This window comes from Dendropsophus ebraccatus, chromosome 8, assembly GCF_027789765.1.
Source record: "Dendropsophus ebraccatus isolate aDenEbr1 chromosome 8, aDenEbr1.pat, whole genome shotgun sequence".
Classification (NCBI taxonomy): domain Eukaryota; kingdom Metazoa; phylum Chordata; class Amphibia; order Anura; family Hylidae; genus Dendropsophus; species Dendropsophus ebraccatus.
In genome coordinates, this window is record NC_091461.1 from 103340681 (window position 1) to 103363114 (window position 22434).

At 44.9% G+C, this 22434-nt stretch overlaps 1 protein-coding gene across 1 annotated transcript; it reads right to left on the reverse strand.

The window, feature by feature from the left end:
• Positions 1–500: 500 nt before the first annotated feature.
• On the reverse strand, positions 501–21166 carry LOC138800100 (uncharacterized). Its single transcript, XM_069981907.1, has 11 exons — positions 21085–21166; positions 14326–14414; positions 12272–12304; positions 11355–11515; positions 11050–11111; positions 9083–9240; positions 8009–8289; positions 7275–7324; positions 4535–4683; positions 1763–2034; positions 501–977 (listed from the first exon to the last, which is right to left on the reverse strand). Exons 2-11 carry the CDS (start codon positions 14366–14368, stop codon positions 501–503), a joined length of 1686 nt encoding a protein of 561 aa, XP_069838008.1. The 5' UTR covers positions 14369–14414; positions 21085–21166.
• Between the last annotated feature and the right edge of the window lie 1268 nt (positions 21167–22434).

A 22434-nucleotide genomic window follows, 5' to 3' on the forward strand; every position in this document is an offset into this window, starting at 1 on the left:
TGGTTGGGGGAGCTGTACTGGAGAGATCATCTGGAGTAGTTGAGGCCATAGTGCTGGTTGGGGGAGCTGTACTGGAGAGAACATCTGGAGTAGATGAGGCCACAGTGCTGGTAGGAAGAGCTGAAGTGGAGAAATTGGAGGCCATAGTGCTGGCTGGGGAAGCTGTACTGGAGAAATTCACTGGAGTAGTTGAGGCCACAGTGCTGGTTGGGGAAGCTGTACTGGATAGATCAACTGGAGTAGTTGAGGCCATAGTGCTGGTTGGGGGAGCTGTACTGGGGAAATTCACTGGAGTAGTTGAGGCCACAGTGCTGGTTGGAGGAGCTGTACTGGAGAGATCCCCTGGAGTAGTTGGAGACGTAGTGCTGGTTGGAGAAGCTGTACTGGAGAGAATATCTGGAGTAGTTGAGGCCATAGTGCTGGTTGGAGAAGCGGTACTGGAGAGAATATCTGGAGTAGTTGAGGCCATAGTGCTAGTTGGGGGAGCTGTACTGGAGAGATCATCTGGAGTAGTTGAGGCCATAGTGCTGGTTGGGGGAGCTGTACTGGAGAGATCCCCTGGAGTAGTTGAGGCTAAAGTGCTGGTTGGGGGAACTGTACTGGAGAGATCCCCTGGAGTAGTTGAGGCGATAGTGCTGGTTGGAGGAGCTGTACTGGAGAGATCCCCTGGAGTAGTTGAAGCCGTAGTGTTGGTTGGGGGAGCTGTACTGGAGAGATCCCCTGGAGTAGTTGAGGCCATAGTGCTGGTTGGGTGAGCTGTACTGGAAAGATCCCCTGGAGTAGTTGAAGCCGTAGTGTTGGTTGGGGGAGCTGTACTGGAGAGATCCCCTGGAGTAGTTGGAGACGTAGTGCTGGTTGGAGAAGCTGTACTGGAGAGATCCCCTGGAGTAGTTGGAGACGTAGTGCTGGTTGGAGAAGCTGTACTGGAGAGAATATCTGGAGTAGTTGAGGCCATAGTGCTGGTTGGAGAAGCTGTACTGGAGAGAATATCTGGAGTAGTTGAGGCCATAGTGCTAGTTGGGGGAGCTGTACTGGAGAGATCATCTGGAGTAGTTGAGGCCATAGTGCTGGTTGGGGGAGCTGTACTGGAGAGATCCCCTGGAGTAGTTGAGGCTATAGTGTTGGTTGGGGGAGCTGTACTGGAGAGATCCCCTGGAGTAGTTGAGGCCATAGTGCTGGTTGGGGGAGCTGTACTGGAGAGATCCCCTGGAGTAGTTGAGTCCACAGTGCTGGTTGGAGGAGCTGTACTGGAGCGATCCCCTGGAGTAGTTGAAGCCGTAGTGTTGGTTGGGGGAGCTGTACTGGAGAGATCCCCTGGAGTAGTTGAAGCCGTAGTGTTGGTTGGGGGAACTGTACTGGAGAGATCCCCTGGAGTAGTTGAGGCTATAGTGCTGGTTGGGGGAGCTGTACTGGAGAGATTATCTGGAGCAGTTGAGGCCATAGTGTTGGTTTGGGGCGCGGTACTGGAGAGATCCCCTGAAGTAGTTGAGGCTATAGTGCTGGTTGGAGGAGTTGTACTGGAAAGATTATCTGGAGTAGTTGAGACCAGAGTGCTGGTTGGGGGAGCTGTACTGGAGAGATCCCCTGGAGTAGTTGAGGGTATAGTGCTGGTTGCGGGAGCTGTACTGGAGAGATCCCCTGGAGTAGTTGCGACCAAAGTGCTGGTTGGAGGAGCTGTACTGGAGAGATCATTTGGAGTAGTTGCGACCAAAGTGCTGGTTGAAGGAGCTGTACTGGAGAGAACATCTGGAGAAGTTGAGACCATAGTGCTGGTTGGGGAAGCTGTACTGGAGAGATCCCCTGGAGTAGTTGAGGCAATAGTGCTGGTTGGAGGAGCTGTACTGGAGAGATCTTTTAGAGTAGTTGAGGCGATAGTGCTGGTTGGAGGAGCTGTACTGGAGAGATCATCTGAAGTAGTTGGAGACACAGGCCTGATAGGAGATTCCGTATTCTTCTGGGGCTGGGTAGTAGTTGGAGGCTCTGTACTGGTGGGAGTTGTAGTAGTTGTCGGCACAGCAGTGGGTATTTCTTCAGCTGTTTGGGGTAAATACAAATAGGTTACTTGTCATATAGCTATTTAATTCTCTGTCATGATTTTTCCCTCATTCTTGTTCTCTTGACCTCTAACCCAGTGGCGTAGCCACCGTGGTCGCGGGGGTCGCCGCCGCGACCGGGCCCGCCACAAAGGGGGGCCCGCGGGGCCCTCCCTTTCAATCACTCTTGTGACCGCAAGCATTGTTTTGCTTGCTGTCACAAGAGTCCGACTCTGTCTTCCCCCGGCTGCTGCGCAGCTGCCGGGGATGTCGCGTCTTATCCCCGGCAGCGCACGCATCCCAGAGCTCCCTGCGCGCCTTGGGCCCTGACTTCCGGTTCCGGCGCGCAGGGAGCTCTGGGATGCGCGCGCTGCCGGGGATAAGACGCGACACCCCCGGCAGCCGCGCAGCAGCCGGGGACAGACCGAAGAGTGAGGATCAACGTGGGAGCGCGTTGTCAGGGGAGTTAAGTTTTGTTTTTTATCAGCCTGTACGGGTGGGGGGGAAAGGGGACCATCTATAAGGGAGGGGGGGGGGTGAAGGGGACCATCTATAAGGGAGGAGGGGGGGTGAAGGGGACCATCTATAAGGGAGGAGGGGGGGGGTGAAGGGGACCATCTATAAGGGAGGAGGGGGGGGTGAAGGGGACCATCTATAAGGGAGGAGGGGGGGGTGAAGGGGACCATCTATAAGGGAGGAGGGGGGGTGAAGGGGACCATCTATAAGGGAGGAGGGGGGGTGAAGGGGACCATCTATAAGGGAGGAGGGGGGGGTGAAGGGGACCATCTATAAGGGAGGAGGGGGGGGGTGAAGGGGACCATCTATAAGGGAGGAGGGGGGGGGGGAAGGGGACCATCTATAAGGGGGGGGGTGAAGGGGACCATCTATAAGGGAGGGGGGGTGAAGGGGACCATCTATAAGGCAGGGGGGGGGTGAAGGGGACCATCTATAAGGGAGGGGGGGTGAAGGGGACCATCTATAAGGGAGGGGGGGTGAAGGGGACCATCTATAAGGGAGGGGGGGTGAAGGGGACCATCTATAAGGGAGGGGGGGTGAAGGGGACCATCTATAAGGGAGGGGGGGTAAAGGGGACCATCTATAAGGGAGGGGGGGAAGGGGAACATCTATAAGGGAGGGGGGGGGGGAAGGGGACCATCTATAAGGGGGGGGGGGGGGGAAGGGGACCATCTATAACGGAGGGGGGGAGAGGGGGCCATCTATAAGGGGGGAGAGGGGGCCATCCATAAGGGAGGGTGAGGAGAGAGGGGGCCATCTATAAGGAAGGGGGTAAAGGGGGCCATCTATATGGAGGGGGGAGAGGAGGCCATCTATAAGGGAGGGTGGGGGGAGAGGGGGCCATCTATAAGGAGGGCAACATGGGGGGAGAGGGGCCATCTATTTGGGGGGGCAACATAGGGGGAGAGGGAATACACAGAGGGGGGCATATATCATTAGGGGGTCACATAGAGTCAGGCTACCCACTAAAGGAGTGTGTAAAGGGGACAATACAGATGTGCTGGCAGATTCTGTGGATTCGTGGCTTGGAGAAGTTCTCATAACGGCCCAGGGCAAATGGAGAAGAAGATGAAAAGGGAAGAACTCCGATCAGAGAAGACGTCCCCCTGTGAGTCACCTGATATAACTGCACTGTAATGTATATGGTGTATAGAGCCTGTGTAGAGCTGGGGCCACCTCTATATGACTGGATGAGGTGATTTAGTGTACTGGATTTGGTCAGTAACAATATGGTGGTGATGGTAGTGGTTGTGGTGTGGCAGTAATGTTTCCTTCCTATATACTGGTATTACTGGTAATATAGGTCTCAGTATACAGGATTTGGTCGGTAACAGTATGGCAGTAATATGTACGGTGATAATACTTTCTCTTCCAATATGCTGGTGTTAGTGGTAATATCTGTCTTGGTGTGTGTGTATATATATATATATATATATATATATATATATATATATATATATATAATATACACACACCAATAGCATCACTTGGTTGTGAAAGGAGGGGGGGCCCAAGTTGGCCTCTCGCACCAGGGCCCAGGAGACATTAGCTGCGCCCCTGCTCTAACCCCCAATATCTATTTCTCTTGTCCTCTACCTTCTCACCCCGTATAGAAAGAGAGAGAACAATCTCTAGACAACACTGCGGAATATGTTGGTAAAATATACACGGATTAAGTAAAAAGTATGTGAACCATTTGGGATTCTCTGGATTTCGGCAATGGTTACTAACATAATGTGGTCTGAGAAAAGATCTGGGTGTACATCAATACACTGTCTAACAATGGGATTAATGTAGTAATATGGCTGCTCTCCTAGGAGTGGGCGCCTTGGTCTGATCATTGCTAGAGCTCAGCAGGTCCACCCTCCCAGTTAATAGCTAGTTAAAATCAGCAAAGCTAACTTTTGATGAACAGGGATGGATCAGACGCTGAGATGAGATATATTCAGGGTCACATCCATGCGGACGATGAAGAGCAAACTCACCCCTTGACTCAATACTTTTAGGATCTATTGACAGACCACCTGTGTCGTTTTCTGCTCTGTTACGTATTTGCTGACGGACAGTGTTGGAGTCGGTGGGCTGAGAATCGTTCTTGAAAACTAAATCCGCATCTGTGATTACTGAACCATTCCTGAAAGAAAAATCATAGATCATTTATTTACACCTCACATACTGTACAATATGGAAGTCACATCAGAGATGAGTGACTATAGATGAGGGTATGGACACAGGGCAAGAGTATCAATACAGGGACAGACAGTGATGTGACATCTGTGTATCTGCAGTAATGGTGGAGCATGTGCAAGTTGTTTTTTTTTTTTTTTTTTTTTTTTTTTAATGGAGGCACAGAGGGGGCTATCACTTTAGGGGGGGCTACACAGAGTGGGTCCTTAACTATATGGGGGCAACATGGAGGGGACCTTCTACTATATAAGGGCTGAACAGCGGGCCAAATACAATATGGGCAATGCACAGTGGGGCTTTTTACTATATGAGGGCTGCACAGGGGATCCTAATGTTATATGGGGGCATAAAGTGGACCTAATACTATGTGGGGCACAGAGTTAGGCCCAACCACTATATGAGGGCACAAAGGGGGCAATATAGATGTGGTGCTTGTAAAGCAATGGTGATGTTGTGAGAGTTAGGGGCCTAAAATGTTCGTCTGGCAAGAGTTAAGGGAGGCTTGGAGAAGTCCTCATGATGACCCGGAGAAGAAAAGGAAAAGTGAGGAGATCTGACCACACGTCCACCATGTTCACTCAGAAAAGATGCCCTCTGCGAGGTTCTGGATGCATCTGCACTGTAGTCACTTATATGGTGTGCAGAACTTGCGTAGAGCTGGGATCTGCCTCTATATGGTCACTGTATAAGGTGATATTGGTCATTGTACAGTGATTTCATTAATGAGCATTGAGGTGGAGACAGTATCACCGCCCTCAAAAGGGAGGGGGTCAAAGGAGGGACAAAGTTAGGATTTTCAGCAGCTTCAGGGTGTAAGTGAGGATGTGCTCCAGACAAATGGAACAATTCATGTTATAGAAGACTATTACACACAAGCTTAGGTTATGGGTGGGATTGAACAGGGTTAAATCTTTCTTAACAGGAGTTCCCCTTTAAGTCATCTAGTTCACATAATACTTTACATGGCTTGTTCTCCAGTACACTTGCCACTCTACAATCCATTCAAATCAAATGTAAGAAACAATACAAAATGTGATCCTGCTATCCTGCTGGAGGCTCACACAGAAGCAGCACTGGGCGGTGCATCACATGACCTACAGCAGAGGAACGGGCAGCGGAGCCAGATCCCTCACATCCAATCAGTTTTGCATTGATTTTGGTAGAAACAAGCAGCAAAACCACTACATATGTGCACTGGTTGCTGCTACATTGTACAAGGGGGTGCAGGACTTTTTGTGACATTACAGGGTCCTGCACCATTTAAGCACTGGGGAGCATGAGGGCTGCAACAAGTAATAGTGTGTATAATAATGTGTAATGTATGTTATATATATATGTAGTGTATATACTGTAGAGTATGCTGTATGTAGTGTATATAGTATGTGCTGTACTGTATGCAGTGTATATAGCATGTGCTGTACTGTATTCTTTAAGTAGTCTATACAGTATATGGTGTATTTGGTGTACTGTATGTGCTTATGTATAGAGTGCATGCAAAGTATACTGTAGGTATAGTAGATGTATTGTGGGGTGTATAGTGGATGTATTGTGGAGTGTATACTCTATGTATAGTGTGTGTAATGTGGAGTATACGTATAGTGGATGCAGTGTGTTCTGTATGCATTGTAGGATGTACATGTAGGATATGTTGTAGATTTATGTATTGTGAGGTTTATGGACACTACTGCACAGGGAACAGGAGAACAGTGTAATCACTGCCTCTCCCAGAAAGTCAGACCCTCTCCCAGAAGTCTCTGCCTTCAGCCTCTGGGGTGAGTGACACTACAGAGCAGGGAGGTCGGGCACCAGCAGTATCGGAGCCCGGCAAACTTTCTGTCTATGGCAAAAATTAGGGGGAAGCAGGGGGGCAGTCACTCTCGGGCCCACACAGGCAGGAGGCCCACTAAACACTGTGCTTGTAAACGCTTTCTACAAAACACATATGTGTTAGCTCCAGTGGGCCCCTTACATGTGTCAGTCTTTTAACTGTATGTGCTCCTGGATTACACATACAGTTAAATACAGTGCTATTATTCACAGAAAAGTCATTGGCTTCCTGCTGTGCCAATCAATCTTGTGTCCGGAGTCAGAACAATTCAATCTATACTTGTTATTATTTAGTCAGTCTTCTTCCCCCAGTTCTGATCCTGCTGCTTCGTGCTGAAGACACAAAGTAACAGGATCAGGATCTGTAACATTTGCTTGGTTCCATGTACTGTTTATCAGTGCCAGGGCGGTACATGGCCCTATGATCGCCTGCCACATGCCCCGTAACAGCGCAAGGTTCATGGCTTCGTATCAGCACCTAATACACACAACGCCTGATACATGCCGCCTAGTGGTATCATCTATCCACCTATTGTACATGTCTTGGTCTAGTAAATGTACATGGTTAAAATAGGAATGAATCTGAGTATTCAGGACTGAAGGGTGAACAGAAAGGGTGAGAAATGTTTCATGCTGATGTGGTCACCAGTGATGATGAGGATGATGAGAATAGCCGCCACAGATGCTTATACTTGTATATTACACACTTACCTAAATCTTATATTCTCTAACCTCTCCAGACCAGGGACTGACTGAAACATCTAGGGATGAGATAAGAGAGAGGTGATGGTCAGTGTTCTGCTATCTGTTCTCTGTAACCACTTACATCCTATTATCCATGTGACATAATAGTTATTACACCTGAGCGAAATACATTTACAGGATGTCTACAAATAGTCATCTAAGCCCATATACGCCCCTCTTCCCAAACTATGAGAATCCTCCATAGGGAAAATATAGGATACTGTGTGATTGGGTGGGGGAGTATTGTCTCTCTTTTCTCATTCTCCTTAGACCTGACCCAGTTTGAGGCTTAGGCCACATTCACATGTTCTGTGTTCTGCACGGAACACAGACGTGGAATGCCTGCACCGGACTCCCCCCCTCCCCCCCAACCGGGCAGCATCTGTAATTAGATGGTGAGAGCGGGGGAACTGTATGCATATGCGCCGCACTGTAGCACATTTGCATACGGTTCCCCTGCTCTCAGCATCTAATTACAGGTGCTGCCCGGGCAGGGGGGAAGTCCGTTACAGGCATTCCACGTCCGTGTTCCTTATTCTAGCAGATCTACCAGATGACAGCAGGGGATACGTCTATAAATGAGCAAGCATGATGCCGCCGGCACATATGATACAATGTACATGTTGCCCTGTTGATGTCTTCTCATTGGTCTGTACAAAATAAATTATCAGGGAGGTAGCAATGGTTTCATTGTTACTTACCTTTTCTTCTACCCTTTTGGACAGATTTTGATATTCTTCAGAAGAAGTGTCACTGAGCTTCTCAGTAAACCTCATGTCTGGTATTTTGAATCTCACTTGCACTATGGGATTGGGTGCACTCTGTGGCTTCTTTGCAGATGTTGTGGAAGTGACGGGTGAAGGTACAGGGCTGCTGGAAGGCTTCGTATTAGTAACAGGGTGAATGCTGGTGGTTTGCTCAGTGCTGACTGTGCTGGAGAGATCACTTGGAGTAGTTGGAGACATAGCTTTGGTTGGAGGAGCTGTAGTGGCGAGATGCATCATGTTTTAACACATACTTTTATTATATACTTTGCAATTTACTTTCAGGATCCAACTTTGCGATCAGTGAATTAAAACAATTAATAGTCCACGGCCTTTCCTTACCCATCCTGATCACACAGCTCAGGATATATTACAGTGTTACAAGGCTGCTAGTATGGGAACTGCTATGAATATGTAGCCCCCCGAGACCCCCCGCTTACCCATAGGGCAAGCAGGGCATGCGGCACACGTACGCCAGGGAGAAGGGGCGAATCTGTGCCTTTTCCCTGGCGTACTTTTGATAAATGTCCCCCCCTTTATCTTCATCTTTTATCCCTTCATTATTCCTTCCATTTCCCGCTCGGTAAGGAAAGGGGCCCCATTTTGATGCAAATTAGAATTGCCCCTGTCCCCTGATAATACATGGTAGATAATAAACTCATTGGGGGGTTACAGGTACCCAATGTATTGGTACAAATCCTTCTTTGGGGTACTTCTCTAGGTTCCCTTTTATAGCACTATTATTCTTAATCATTTAAAGGAATAGGGATGTAGCTATGGGGGTTTCAGAGACTGAAGTTGTACATATGTGTTGGAGGCCTAAGTGTGCCCAAAGGCCCCTTTGTCTTATACTAAAATTTCCTTGTTATAAATGGCATGTCCCAGAAGCTTGAAGGTACACCTCTGAAACACTCACTATTCTCTATAAATGCACAGCACTCACTATAGTGTATAGTGTATATATATATGTTTTTTTTTCCCCCCCTGGGTAATATTTAAAGAACTCCTTACCAGTAGACTCCGCCCCTGAGGGATGCACGGTTGCATTACCCATGCAGTAATCACAGGACTTTATTTCTGTATTTATTTTTTCAGCCACTTCTTCTGGTTTCGGGGTGTGGGATCCATTTTTAAAGACTAGGTCCATGGTTGTCAGCAAAGTAAAATCCCTGGAGAAAGATTTGTTGTTATTGTATCAGAAAGACAGGAGGTTGGACACCACTAAGGCCGCATTCACTTGTCGTCTTATTGTCTATTGATTTCTATTGTGCTAGTCAAACATTCCACTTTTTCATGGACCTATCTGTTCTGTGAAAAAATAGGTAATTGCAGATGCAATAACCGACAATTTTTAACGGATCACGGATTAAAGGGGTACTCCGGTAAAAATCCTTTTCTTTCAAGTCAAATGGTTTTAGAAAGCTATATAGATTTGTAAGTATTTCCAGTACTTATCAGCTGCTGCATGTCCTGCAGGCAGTGGTGTTTACTTTTCAGCCCGACTGAGTGCTCTCTGCTGCTACCTCTGTCCATGTCAGGAACTGTCCAGAGCAGGAGAGGTTTTCTATGGGGATTTGCTGGTGCTCTGGACAGTTCCTGACATGGACAGAGGTGGCAGCAGAGAGCACTGAGTCAGACTGAGAAGTAAACACCACTGCAGGACATATAGCAGCTGATAAGTATTGGAAGACTTGATATTTTTAAATAGAAGTAAATTACAAATTATATATAACTTTCTGAAACCAGTTGATTTAAAAGAAAAAACATTTTCACCAGAGTACACCTAAAAATAGCAGGCCTATATGCGGACCTGGAAAATCCCTGAATGTGTGAGTGAGGCCTAAGGGGATTCTGTCATGTTAACAATGAAGAAAAAGGATGCAATGGAAATGGCATACAAGGTGGAAGGGTCAACAGGCCCAGAGCCATCATTAACCCAACCCCATCAGGCAAAGACATCTCTAAATTTACCCCCAACATATCTATATTTTGGTATTTTATGACAGAATTTTGGTGGTGAGGCCATGCCGATCAGAAGCTACCCTCACTCAGGGAAAGGATGGTACCTTGAGCTCTCCCATTAACCATTGGAAGTTCTTGCATTGCTCCATGTGATCATAGAGAGAAATGTGTTTACTATTCGTTTACTGGGCCTATTCCACGGCCCGATAATCGTTTAGCAAGGGCTGCAGGTACATTGTTACCGATGTCCTTGCAGCCCTTGTAGCATACATTACCTAGCAGGGCTTCTCCTCCGCTCCGTCTTCATCCCGGTCCCGCTCGCAGCATCGGTGCGGCCTGTCTGAGCTGTCAGACCGCTCAGCTAATCACTGGCCGCGGTGGTCCCGGCCAGTGATTGGGTGAGCGGTCTGACAGCTCAGTCAGGCGACACCAAAGCTGCTGCTGCGCCGCGGGACCGGGATGAAGACTAAGCGGAGGAGAAGCCCTGCTAGGTAATGTATGCTGCTTGAATCGTTGGTTGCCGCCGCGCACCGCTATTCCACGCAGCAATGCGCACAGGGCGACTGTTTATTTAGGCCCAAACCTAAAATCATCGATCAGCCCATGACACAATCATCGGCTGATCGTTTTCTCTATTCCACCAATTCGGCAGATTATCCCTCTGTGGAATAGGCCCCTAACGGTTGTACAGTCCTGTCTATCCCCTCCCTGCACTCATCTCTATGATCATAGAGAAAACCATGTGGTCATACAGTTACAGCTGCACAGTCCTCCCAATCCACTGCCTGCATCCATCTCTATGATCATAGAGAGAACTGTGTGGTTATACAGGTTCAGCTGTACAGTCCTCTCTATCCCCCTCCCTGCACTCATCTCTATAATCATAGAGAGAACTGTGTGTCCATACAGTTACAGCTACACAGTCCTCTCTATCCCCTCCCTGCGCTCATCTCTATGATCAGTGCACCAAGAGAACCAGCGGGTGTAGTGACAATAAGCCATTATAATACACTTACTGGAATTTGACGTTGACTATATCCACCAAGTTAGGATATTCATTCTTCAGTTTGGTCAATAACTAGAAAAATAAATACAATAAATTATATTTTATACAATATCAGATTATACATTTGCTTTTACTAAATATTGGTGACACACACTTATTTTCTGTATTGTATGTATAGACATTGTAGCAGGGTATATGCTTTATGACAGTTGCAGTGAATAGGACTAAAAGACTTATACAGACTGTAGGAAGTAATCACTCTGCTGACCCGCATCACATAAAACATTAAAAAACATCTTGTTGTCAATCACTCACCCATTCTTTGGTCGCATTAGTCAAATCCTCCTGGAGTTTACTATTCTTATTTGTTAAACTCACTATAAGGGACACTGTGTTATTTGATGTAGATGATGAAGATCTGGAATTGTTAGCTGAGACACTTGTGAGATTCAGTACAGGACTTGTGGTAGACAAAGCTATACAAAATATACAAAAAAAGGCACAGGTTAACCTTAAAAGTTTACAGCGACACAATGTAACATCTGAGATAGGCCTATATATATGTATGTATAAATATATATTTATGTGTGCTTGTGTTCTACTATGCAGGTATGGTTGTGAGCTCCAGCTTCAATAAACCTGTGCACACCCCTGTGCCCCCCCCCAATAAAATATAAGACACAAATAGGTACATATAGCACATAATAGTCTATGGACACCATATGACGGTTCTCTACAGCATGAATCCATAAGGTAGCTGTGTGAACAGACTCTTAGAGTGAACCTGGTCTATGTGCTTGTGACCTGCCCATCTAGGCTGGCAGTAGGAGCTAGAGAAAGGGAGTGAGAGGAGTAGAGAGCGGGGCTATGCCTTGTGATGAAGCCTCGGAGGACCCTGGATGACAGCTTCATTGCTGCTACAATAAGGCTGGGTTCACACTGCGTCTTTGCAATCCGTTTAACGTATACGTTTTATTGGTTACTTTATTTAAAAGTAACCAATCAAAAACGGATACGTTGAACGGATTGCAAAAATGCAGTGTGAACTCAGCCTTATTGTAGCAGCAATGAAGCTGTCATCCAGGGTCCCCCGAGGCTTCGTCACAAGGCATAGCCCCGCTCTTTACTCCTCTCACTAGCCAGGTGACATAAGAATAATACAGCGCTCTCAGTGGTAGGTGCAGAGATTTAGCCCCATTAGACAGTTCATTAACAAATCTACCTCGGCTTACCTGTAGTTTGTGCATCAGCTCCCAGATACAACGCTATATAGAGAGAAATACAGAATAAACAGGTTATTATAACCTTCATGTCATTTACTGTACATACAGTATATATCAGCCTTTTCATGTCACAAGTTTCAAAAACAGAAACTGACAACAGGGGCCACTGTGCAAGGACAACATATAGGTCCCTGGATTTATTACTGCTGATTTGATAAGTGGGATGTTAACTATTGAACTTATGTGTGTGGCCCTCACCAATAGGCCAATACACCAGGGGGCAGGGGCGTAGCTAGGATTCGCGGGGCCCCATAGCAAAACATTTTTAAGAGGCCCCCCCCTCCCGTACGCACAAAACACAAAGAACAGAGGTTATCAGTGCAGTGAAGCAGAGATCTTCTGCTTGTTAACTGTTTCTTTGTTTTGCAGCATGTTAGTAAACATTGGGTCACACACTGCAGTACATGAGGGGTTAAGCAGAAGGACACATGCTCTTACCTTCTACCCTGGGCCCCCCTCCTGCACGGGCCCCATAGCAACTGCCTATCCTGCCTCTATGGTAGCTACGCCACTGCCAGGGGTGTAGCTAAAGATGCAGGGGCGCTGATGTAAGAGGTGGCATTTAAGCTGTCACAAGAGGTGATGTTTAGGCAGAATTAGTAGGGAGCTTGGTGCCTTAATACTTCTGTTTGTGTAGACTTATATGGCTGTGCGGATCCCTGTAGACTTATGTGGCTGTGCGGGTCCCTGTAGACTTATATGGCTGTGCGGATCCCTGTAGACTTATATGGCTGTGCGGGTCCCTGTAGACTTATATAGCTGTGCGGGTCCCTGTAGACTTATATAGCTGTGCGGGTCCCTGTAGACTTATATGGCTGTGCGGGTCCCTGTAGACTTATATAGCTGTGCATATACAGTATATGCCTATATAAGCCTGGAGTTAAAGGCCTAGGAGCTGTAGTGTTAATCTTGCCCTGGCCATAGGTATATTTAGTAAAAATCGATCCATACAATAAAGAGTTAAAATGATTCATTTTACCGCTTGTTGGTTAACAGCATAGGCGGCTATTACACTGAGAGGAAGGAGTTAACACACAGTTCTTATATTCTTTGCTCCTACCAGTGTAGTCTCTTGTTTTATGACTTTACTTTTCTAACCTGTGTGACACCTCTGCTCCTGTCAGTGCTGCCGCACAGGTCCTCGTATGCTGCTGAGGGGGCCTTTGGGCGCACTTGATTTATGGGCATCTGCGACCCCTATAGCTAGGCCGCTGTGTGACCCTCATAATTATGAATGTGTTATTTATAAATGAAGGTTACATGACAGGATGAACATGCACACACATCTAACAACTTCATGGCAACCCCAAAGCAAACACAATGATGCGGCAGCGAGGAAACCAGGAGAAGGAAAGAACGCGAACAAGGTGAACATTGATATATGTAATTTCACTCAGTGAAGTCACTATGGTTATTCAAAAAAATAAGCGTTACCACAAGATGACCAGCAGAGGGAGCTTCACCCATAGCAGGACTGTGGTGTACTGTATAGCTAGAATAATGCATCATTACCTAGGTTATATACAGGGCTCTGCATGCATTACAGTGTTTACCTACTGTATGTATGAAATGTGCTTCCAATGGAAAAAAAAAAAAAAATATCCTGGCCTTATGTTTTAATTAACAAATTGTACCTTTAATAGTAACATGATTTGGGGGGAGTTGGGCAATGCCCAAAATTTTCTTAAAAGTACAGAAAAAAAATTGTTTACCGCAGTATTCCCCAACCTGTGGCTCTCCATCAACAGAGCATGGCCACTACACTCCTCCAAAGACTTATTGACTTCTATGGAAAAGTGTAGTGAGCATGCTCTGTCGTCACTATAATCATTAGTAGAGGTCAGGGGTTGGAGACCTTGTTTTGCAGTATACTCTACTGATCAATGTGTCAGAAGTAAAAAAGTGTTGGAGGAGGGAAGTAAAGAACAGAATCATATCTAATACAATTGTAAATTACGGAAAGGAAGAGGGTGGATAAATTATCTAGTGATTCTTCCACTTACCTGTTAGGAGTAGCCCTATCATGGGCAGCATCTTCCAGTTCATTCTGAGATCAGAGTCTCAGAGTTTTTCCCTCTTAGCCCCCCCGTATCTGAGGAGGAATAATAGAAAATACAGTTTATATCGGTATTAGCGCCCATGAGGGGAGATAAAATTGTGTCCACAATCTCTATTCTTCCTATAGCGCCATAGTGAGACAATAAAGTTACAGATATTCTTCTGTTTTACAGCCAGTCATTTGTGACACCTATGCAGTGTCCCGGGACAAGTGGTCCTCTAAGTCTTATTCCACCTGAGTAAAGTGCCTCTGTCAGGTATCACACTAGAAGGGGATGAAGCCGCTCATTTCTGTTTACCCACTAGGTGTCACTCTCTGTTTTATGTATGTATACAGTATGTTTTCTTATGGAGCACAGCTGAAGGAAGGTATTGGGTTAACCATTTATTTGTCATGTGTTATTGTATTGTCCAGCCACACTTGCAGATGTCTTTCCCTCACTTTTCCACCTATTACACTTCTTCTCTCTCCTATCCCCAGTATCCCCACCTATCACAGAGAAGTAGGGAGGTCCTTTTGTCTTTTGTTAGTAGAGGTGTGGAGGCACTAAGACACAGCCACAAGAGATTCTGATACTGAGATAACCGCTCCAGTATGCAGTGCTAAACTCTCAGAAGGGGTAGCTGCCCTCTAAGGAACTTCTTGTCCATGCTTGAGACCCGTCTCTTGGATTCTTAGGGCAGTTACCACAGCCAGGAACTGACCCCCCAGAAGGACAAATAGCATCCTGCTGAAGTCTCTTGCTGATCACGTACAGCTCTTCTGGGAAGCCTTAGAAAGACTGCTATGCCCAGTTGTAAGGCCTGGGGCTTGGCTCCATAGGAATGAATAGAGCTGCGGGTCATGTGCCGTACGTGTTGCTCTATTCATAACACAGAACCTGGGGGCCTGATACAGAGATCGCTGGGGGGTTTGGAGGTCAGAGCCCAGTTATCTCTTACCTGTCCTCTATCCTGTGGATAGAGGACAAGTTAGTTTTTCTTGGAATAATCCTTACAAGAAAAATTATCATCAGGTTCGTGCAAACAAAGCCACCGACAGCTCCTTGCAGCCGGGTACCTCATTTTTCCAGCACTGGTCTTCTTTCCTCAGTTGGTCCTGCCATTTACGATAAATTTACCAAACAGAAATATGTAAATTAGCACGTTAGGAGCACTGGGGGAGTTCCTTGGCCCCCCAGAGCACTGTTTGGCCTACCCTCTGCCTCCTCTGCCTATAAACTGTCCCCCAGTGCTCCTAATTTATATATTTCTGTTTGAGAAAAAGTTATAGAAAATGGCAGGATCAACTAACATCTTACTTTGTTCTTTCAGTAAAGTAATATTTTCTTATGTTGCCCCTGATCTTCCTTCCAGTAACCTCAGATTATGTCCCCTTGTTTTTGTGTTTTTTTTTTTTTTTTATGAAAACACTCCCCTCCTAAACCTTATTTAGCCCCTTAAAGGGGTACTCCAGTGAAAAGCCTTTTCCAAGTAATTGGAACACATTACAAAGTTATATAACTTTGTAATATGCTTCAATCACCTATCTGCCCCCCTTCCCTATCTTTTTCCCCCCTCAATCCCTCACCAGGAAGTGAAGTAAACTCATTCTTATCTAATGACTGCTGACCACAGGCTTTTTTGTAGCCGCCATTTTGTGACAATGACATCATCAAGAGGGAGGCGTGTCTAAGCCCTGTTAGGCCAACCTCCCTTTGTCAAATGACTCAGGTCGCTCAGCTCTGATTGGCTGAGCAAGCTGAAAGCCATCTAGCAGTTCTACAGAGTCAGTTAGACATCACAGGAGACAAAGTGCATCATGGGAAACCCCAAACCAGGAAGCTGTGCCTATGCAGATGGTTTCATTGTCACAAAATGGCTTCCACAGAGCAGCCTCGGGTCAACAGTCATTAGGTAACAATGAGTTTACCTCACTTCCTGGTGGGAGATTGAGGGGACAAAAGATAGGGAAGGGGGGCAGATAGATTACTGTAGCATATTACAAAGTTATATAACTTTGTAATATGTTTCAATTACTAGAAAAAAAGCTTTTCGCTGGAGTACCCCTTTAAAGCATACTTATGCTTAAAAAACTTTTGACCTGTTAAAGAGACCTCACATAGTAATAATGAAGAGTCCAACAGCACCAATGGATCCAAACTGCAGAGGGATGCACACTGGTAATTCACAGTGCCAAAATGTGGATACTAGAACAGGAAACAAGTAGTCCAACCGCATCCAAGTAGAATAATCTTCAAGGCTTTATTGAGGAACCAAGTACAAACACATTTCAACTCATTGTCAAAAAGTTGTATTTTTGCAATCCGTTTTTTTGCAAAGTTTGAGCAGGAAAGCGCCATAGACTTACATTATGTGTCTGTCATGGTCACAAGACACAGAGCTGTGAGAGAATGCGCTGAGTGCAGAATTTTCCTGGCTCGTTCTCCTGCTTTGGATCAAAACTTTTGACATGTCCCTGTGACATTTCAAAAGTTTTTTGTAATGACAGGTACTCTTTATTAGGGATGGTCCGAACCGAGTTCGGATCAGGTTCGTACGAACCCGAACCCTCGGTAATGATTCCCGCTGTCTGCCTGCTCCGTGGAGCAGGCGGATCCAGCGGGAGGACTGCCTGGAAAACTGGGATACAGCCATAGCCATAGGCTGTATCCCAGTTTTCCAGGCGTTACCCCCGCTGTACCTGCCCGCTCCATGGAGCGGGCAGACAGCGGGAATCTGCTGCCGAGCGTTTGGGTTCATACGAACCCGAACCTCGGCAGGTTCGGACCATCCCTACTCTTTATCATATATATATATATATATATATATATATATATATATATATATATATATGTCATCATCAAGTGCCCCTGTTCTTTCTTCCCTCCTGTAACATATATAAAGGTTTCCATAATGTTCCCTATTCCATTTCTTCCTCCTGTTAAATAATAAAGATTTACATAATGTCCTCCTGTTCTCTTCCTTCTCATGTAGCTTATAAAAAGGTTGGTTTTCATCATGTCCTCCCTTTTCCTTCATCTATCATGTAACATATATAAAGGTTTTCATCATGTCCTCCCTTTTCCTTCTTCCTCCTGTGACATATATAAAGGTTTCCATCATGGCCTCCCTTTCCCTTCTTCCTCCTGTGACATATATAAAGGTTTCCATCATGGCCTCCCTTTCCCTTCTTCTCTCCCGTAACATATATAAAGGCTTCCATCATGTCCCTCCAATTTCGATTACGTTCCTCCCTTCTCTTCTTCCCTCCTGTAACATGTATGAAGGTTTTCATCATGCCGTTCCCCTTCTCCTGTAACATATATAATGTTTTCACCATAACCCCCCCCCCCCTTTCATTCCTCCCTCATGTAACATATATAAAGGTTTCGATTATGTCCCCTTCCTCTCAGACTATACAGATTTAGGTTACATTCACACGTCTATTCTTCCGTCCGCAATTGTGGACAGAACATAGGACCAATGTTATTCAATAGCCCCATTCACACGTCCATACTTGTGTACGGAGCCTCGATCCGTGCCGCAAAAAAATAGGACCTGCTGTAACTGCTAATAAAGTGGCAATGCATTGCTCCGTGAAACATGGAGCACTACAGATGCACATTTGTAGTGTGAGCTGCGGGTCCAAGGTCGCGGGCTGCACGATGGATGTGTGAATGTAGCCTTAGTTCCACCTTCACACCCTTCACCATTTGTTTAGGCCATCTTTGGACCCGTTCTGTTTTATGAATATCTTTATGTATATATAGGTGAGGTCTCCAGAACTGGACACAGTATTCCAGAGGTGGCCTCTCTAGAGTTCTATACAGCGGGATTATAATCTCCCTCTTCCTACTGGTTATACCTCTAGATATACAACCCAGCATATGATTATCTTTCCCCATCGCCTGGTTGCACTGGTGACTCATTGTGAGGTGTCAGAAATCACTAACTCTAAATCCTTCTCTTCTGAAGTCTTCACTAACACAGAACTTCCAATATCATACTCAACAGGGCACTTCTCCCCCCCCCCCCTCCCCCAAGTGCATTATTTTACATTTGGAAACATTGATCTGCAGTTTTCATTGTTTGGACCACATATCTAGTAATGCTAACCACTTTCCATATTACTGACACCTCCAGGTATACCAACCATATTGCACACTTTTGTGTTATCAGCAAACAGACAAACCTCACCTAACAAACCTTTTCCTATGTCGCTTACAAACATATGTAAAAGAACAGGACCCAGAACAGATCCTTGTGGTACACCACTTGTAACCAGTCTCTGCTCAGAATACACTACATTAACAACTACCCTCTGATATCTATCCTTCAGCCAAATCCACTTAGTCCAATCCTCAATAACTTCTCTATCAGCTCTATGGGAACTGTATCAAAGGCTTTACTGCAGTCCAGATAGGCCATATCCACGGCACCACCGACATCCAGCACTTGTGTGACATATCACCGAATTTACACATAATTTGCTCAGGCTAGGTTCACACTGCGTTTTCAGCATCCGTTTAACGGATCCGTTTTTTTTTAACGTCCAGAAAAATAGGGTCAGCAACGTTTTTTTGTCCGTTTTGGTCCGTCAAAAAAAACGGATCCGTTTTTTTTTTATAATCGAAGTCAATGGAAAAACGAATGCACACAAATGAATCCGTTTTTTGCAATCCGTTTTTCATGCGTTTTTTGCAAAAAACGGATGCGTTAAACGGATGCTGAAAACGCAGTGTGAACCTAGCCTCATCTGTATTTGTACATGTAGATCTCTCTGGATTATGTATGGCATGTTGATATGTTTTGCTGCACAGTGTATTTACCCAATTAACTATAATTAGCACTAATTGTATATAACTGTGTCACATTGCACTTCACTTTGCTTGAGGAAGTCTGTGCGAGGAAGTAGAAATGTTACACTGGTCTTACTGCCTGAGATTATGATGGAATAAAGGACAAGTTGTTTTTACTTTTGTTTTTACTGGATTAACACATATGAAAGAGACCTATAGACATTATTACAGAACGGCGATGAGACAATAGTCAATCCACTGTTGTGAAATAGAATATTGTGTCGTTTTTTTGATAACAGTGGATGAACCTGTTTGTGACGGTTTAAAATTAAAAATAGAAACTTACAGATAGATATGAGATAGATAGATAGATAGATAGATAGATAGATAGATAGATGGATAATGGATGGATAGATAGATAGATAGATAGATAGATAGATAGATAGATAGATAGATAATAGATAGGAGATAGATAGATAGATAGATAGATAGATGATAGATAGATAGATAGATAGATAGATAGATAGATAGATAGATAGATAGATAGATAGATAGATAGATGATAGATAGATAGATAGATAGATAGATAATGGATGGATAGTTGATTAGCACCTCCAAACTAATATAAATGCTCAAATGCAAAATGCCATGACTACAATGCAAAAGCAAATGCACAAACAATACAGGAGGCGGAGCACACTAGAAATGCTAAAAGATAGCAGATACATTGATTTACTGAAAACATTTGATATAGTTAAAGTCACTATTCGGCTGGTGTACATACATTACATTACTTATCCTGTACTGATCCTGAGTTATATCCTGTATTATACTCCAGAGCTGCACTCACTATTCTGCTGGTGGGGTCACTGTGTACATACATTACATTACTTATCCTGTACTGATCCCGAGTTACATCCTATATTATACTCCGGAGCTGCACTCACTATTCTGCTGGTGAGGTCACTGTGTACATACATTACATTACTTATCCTGTACTGAGTTACATCCTGTATTATACTCAGTGTTGGACTGGGGTATCTGGGGCCCACCAGAGGAAATTATCCTGGGGGCCCACCAATGAAGAACCATTTAGAAACAACATGTCAGTCAGTATTTGTGCAGGTTCTAAAGCTAGAGGCCTATCAGAGGATGCTCCGGTCCTCTGGTGGGCCAGTACGACACTGATTATTCTCCAGAGCTGCACTCACTATTCTGCTGGTGAGGTCACTGTGTACATATATTACATTACTTATCCTCTACTCTTCCTGAGTTACATCCTGTATTATTCTTCAGAGCTGCACTCACTATTCTGCTGGTTGGGTCACTTTGTACTGATCCTGAGTAAAGTCCTGTATAATACTTCAGAGCTGTATTCCGCACAGGTTCAGTACTTCCACAGAGTTCGTTCTTCATTCTTCATATCCTATATTGAAGAGCAATTGGCCTTCTGCATTAGTAGAGCTCAGCTGAGCAATTATGGAAGTTTTTGTCCATGTCCACATGCTGATTTCTTTCAGTAACAACCAGCAGAATTGTGATTGCAGCTCTTGAGTATATTACAAGCTGTCATATAGGTAATTCCATTTCAAAACCAATAACTAGATAATTTGTCCAGGACGTGGTTTTCAGGAAAAGGTCTGTGTATCTGTTGACGCCTGTTGCCCATAAAACTGCGGTGACTGTAAATTCCTTTAAATATCCTAACAAAGATCAGGTCCATAAAATCACAAACCTATCCAAGCAACAAAAGTTTTAACTCCTTTGCACCCTAACACAATTCAATGATGAGTTGGATATTGATCAGTATTAGGATTTTCTTTTTCTCAAGTTTTAGAAGTTTTCAGTAAAATATCAGGTAACAAAGAACACAAAACACCTCCAGAAATGATTGATATGTAAAGTGAAATTCTCCATCCTCACCTGAGTGTGTGCAATCCCTGTATAATCCTCCCGGCTGATAAAGGTGAATGTGAGGCCCGACAGGTGACAATGGCTTAAATAAAGGAGGCAGGGCCAGCCGGTGACCTGAGTCAGGGACCTGCACACTATTACATCCCCTTTCCCTGCTCACACCTGACACTGGGATGCAGGGAGAGACGGACACATCAATTAGCACAGTCATCGTCATCGTAAAATGTGATACAGGTATGTGAGGAATGAGAGAGAGAAGCTGTGACAGTCCTAGGCGGGGCCCCAACTCCTATCACCATCCTGGGGCCTGAGGATGCTACAGTTATCAGGGTGCAGAGGGTTATCCCATGACTGGTGCTGGGTCACTGAGGGTAATGGATAGATAGATAGATAGATAGATAGATAGATAGATAGATAGATAGGAGATAGATAGATAGATAGATAGATAGATAGATAGATAGATAGATAGATGGATAGGATATAGATAGATAGATGATAGATATGAGATACATAGATAAATAGATGATAGAAATTAGATAGATTTGAGATAGATAGATTTGAGATTGATAGATAGATAGATATGAGATACATACAGTCATGGCCAAAAGTTTTGAGAATGACACATATATTATATTTTCACATGATCTGCTGCCTTCAGGTTTTTATGTGTGTTTGTCAGATGTTTTTATCACATACAGAAATATAATTGCAATCATATTATGAGTAACAAAAACTTATATTGACAGTTAGAATGAGTTAATGCAGGAAGTCAATATTTGCAGTCTCAATCAACTTCTGGACCGAATCCTGACTGATAGCTGTCCATTCTTGCACAATCAATGCTTGCATTTTGTCAGAATTTGTTGGTTTTTGTTTGTCCACCCGTTTCTTGATGATTGACCACAAGTTCTCAATGGGATTAAGATCTGGGGAGTTTCCCGGCCATGGACCCAAAATCTCTATGTTTTGTTCCCGGAGACATTTAGTTATCACCTTTGCTTTATGGCAAGGTGCTCCATCATGCTGGAAAAGGCATTGTTGATCGCCAATCTGCTCTTGGACGGTTGGGAGAAATTGCTTTTGGAGGACATTCTGGTACCATTCTTTATTCATGGCTGTGTTTTTAGGCAAGACTGTGAGAGAGCCGATTTGCTTGGCTGAGAAGCAACCCCACACATAAATGGTTTCAGGATGCTTTACAGTTGGTATGAGACAAGACGGGTGGTAGTGCTAACCTCGTCTTCTCCGAATAAGCTGTTTTCCAGATGTCCCAAACAATCGGAAAGGGGATTCATCAGAGAAAATGACTTTACCCTAGTCCTCAGCAGTCCACTCCCTGTACCTTTTTCAGAATATCAG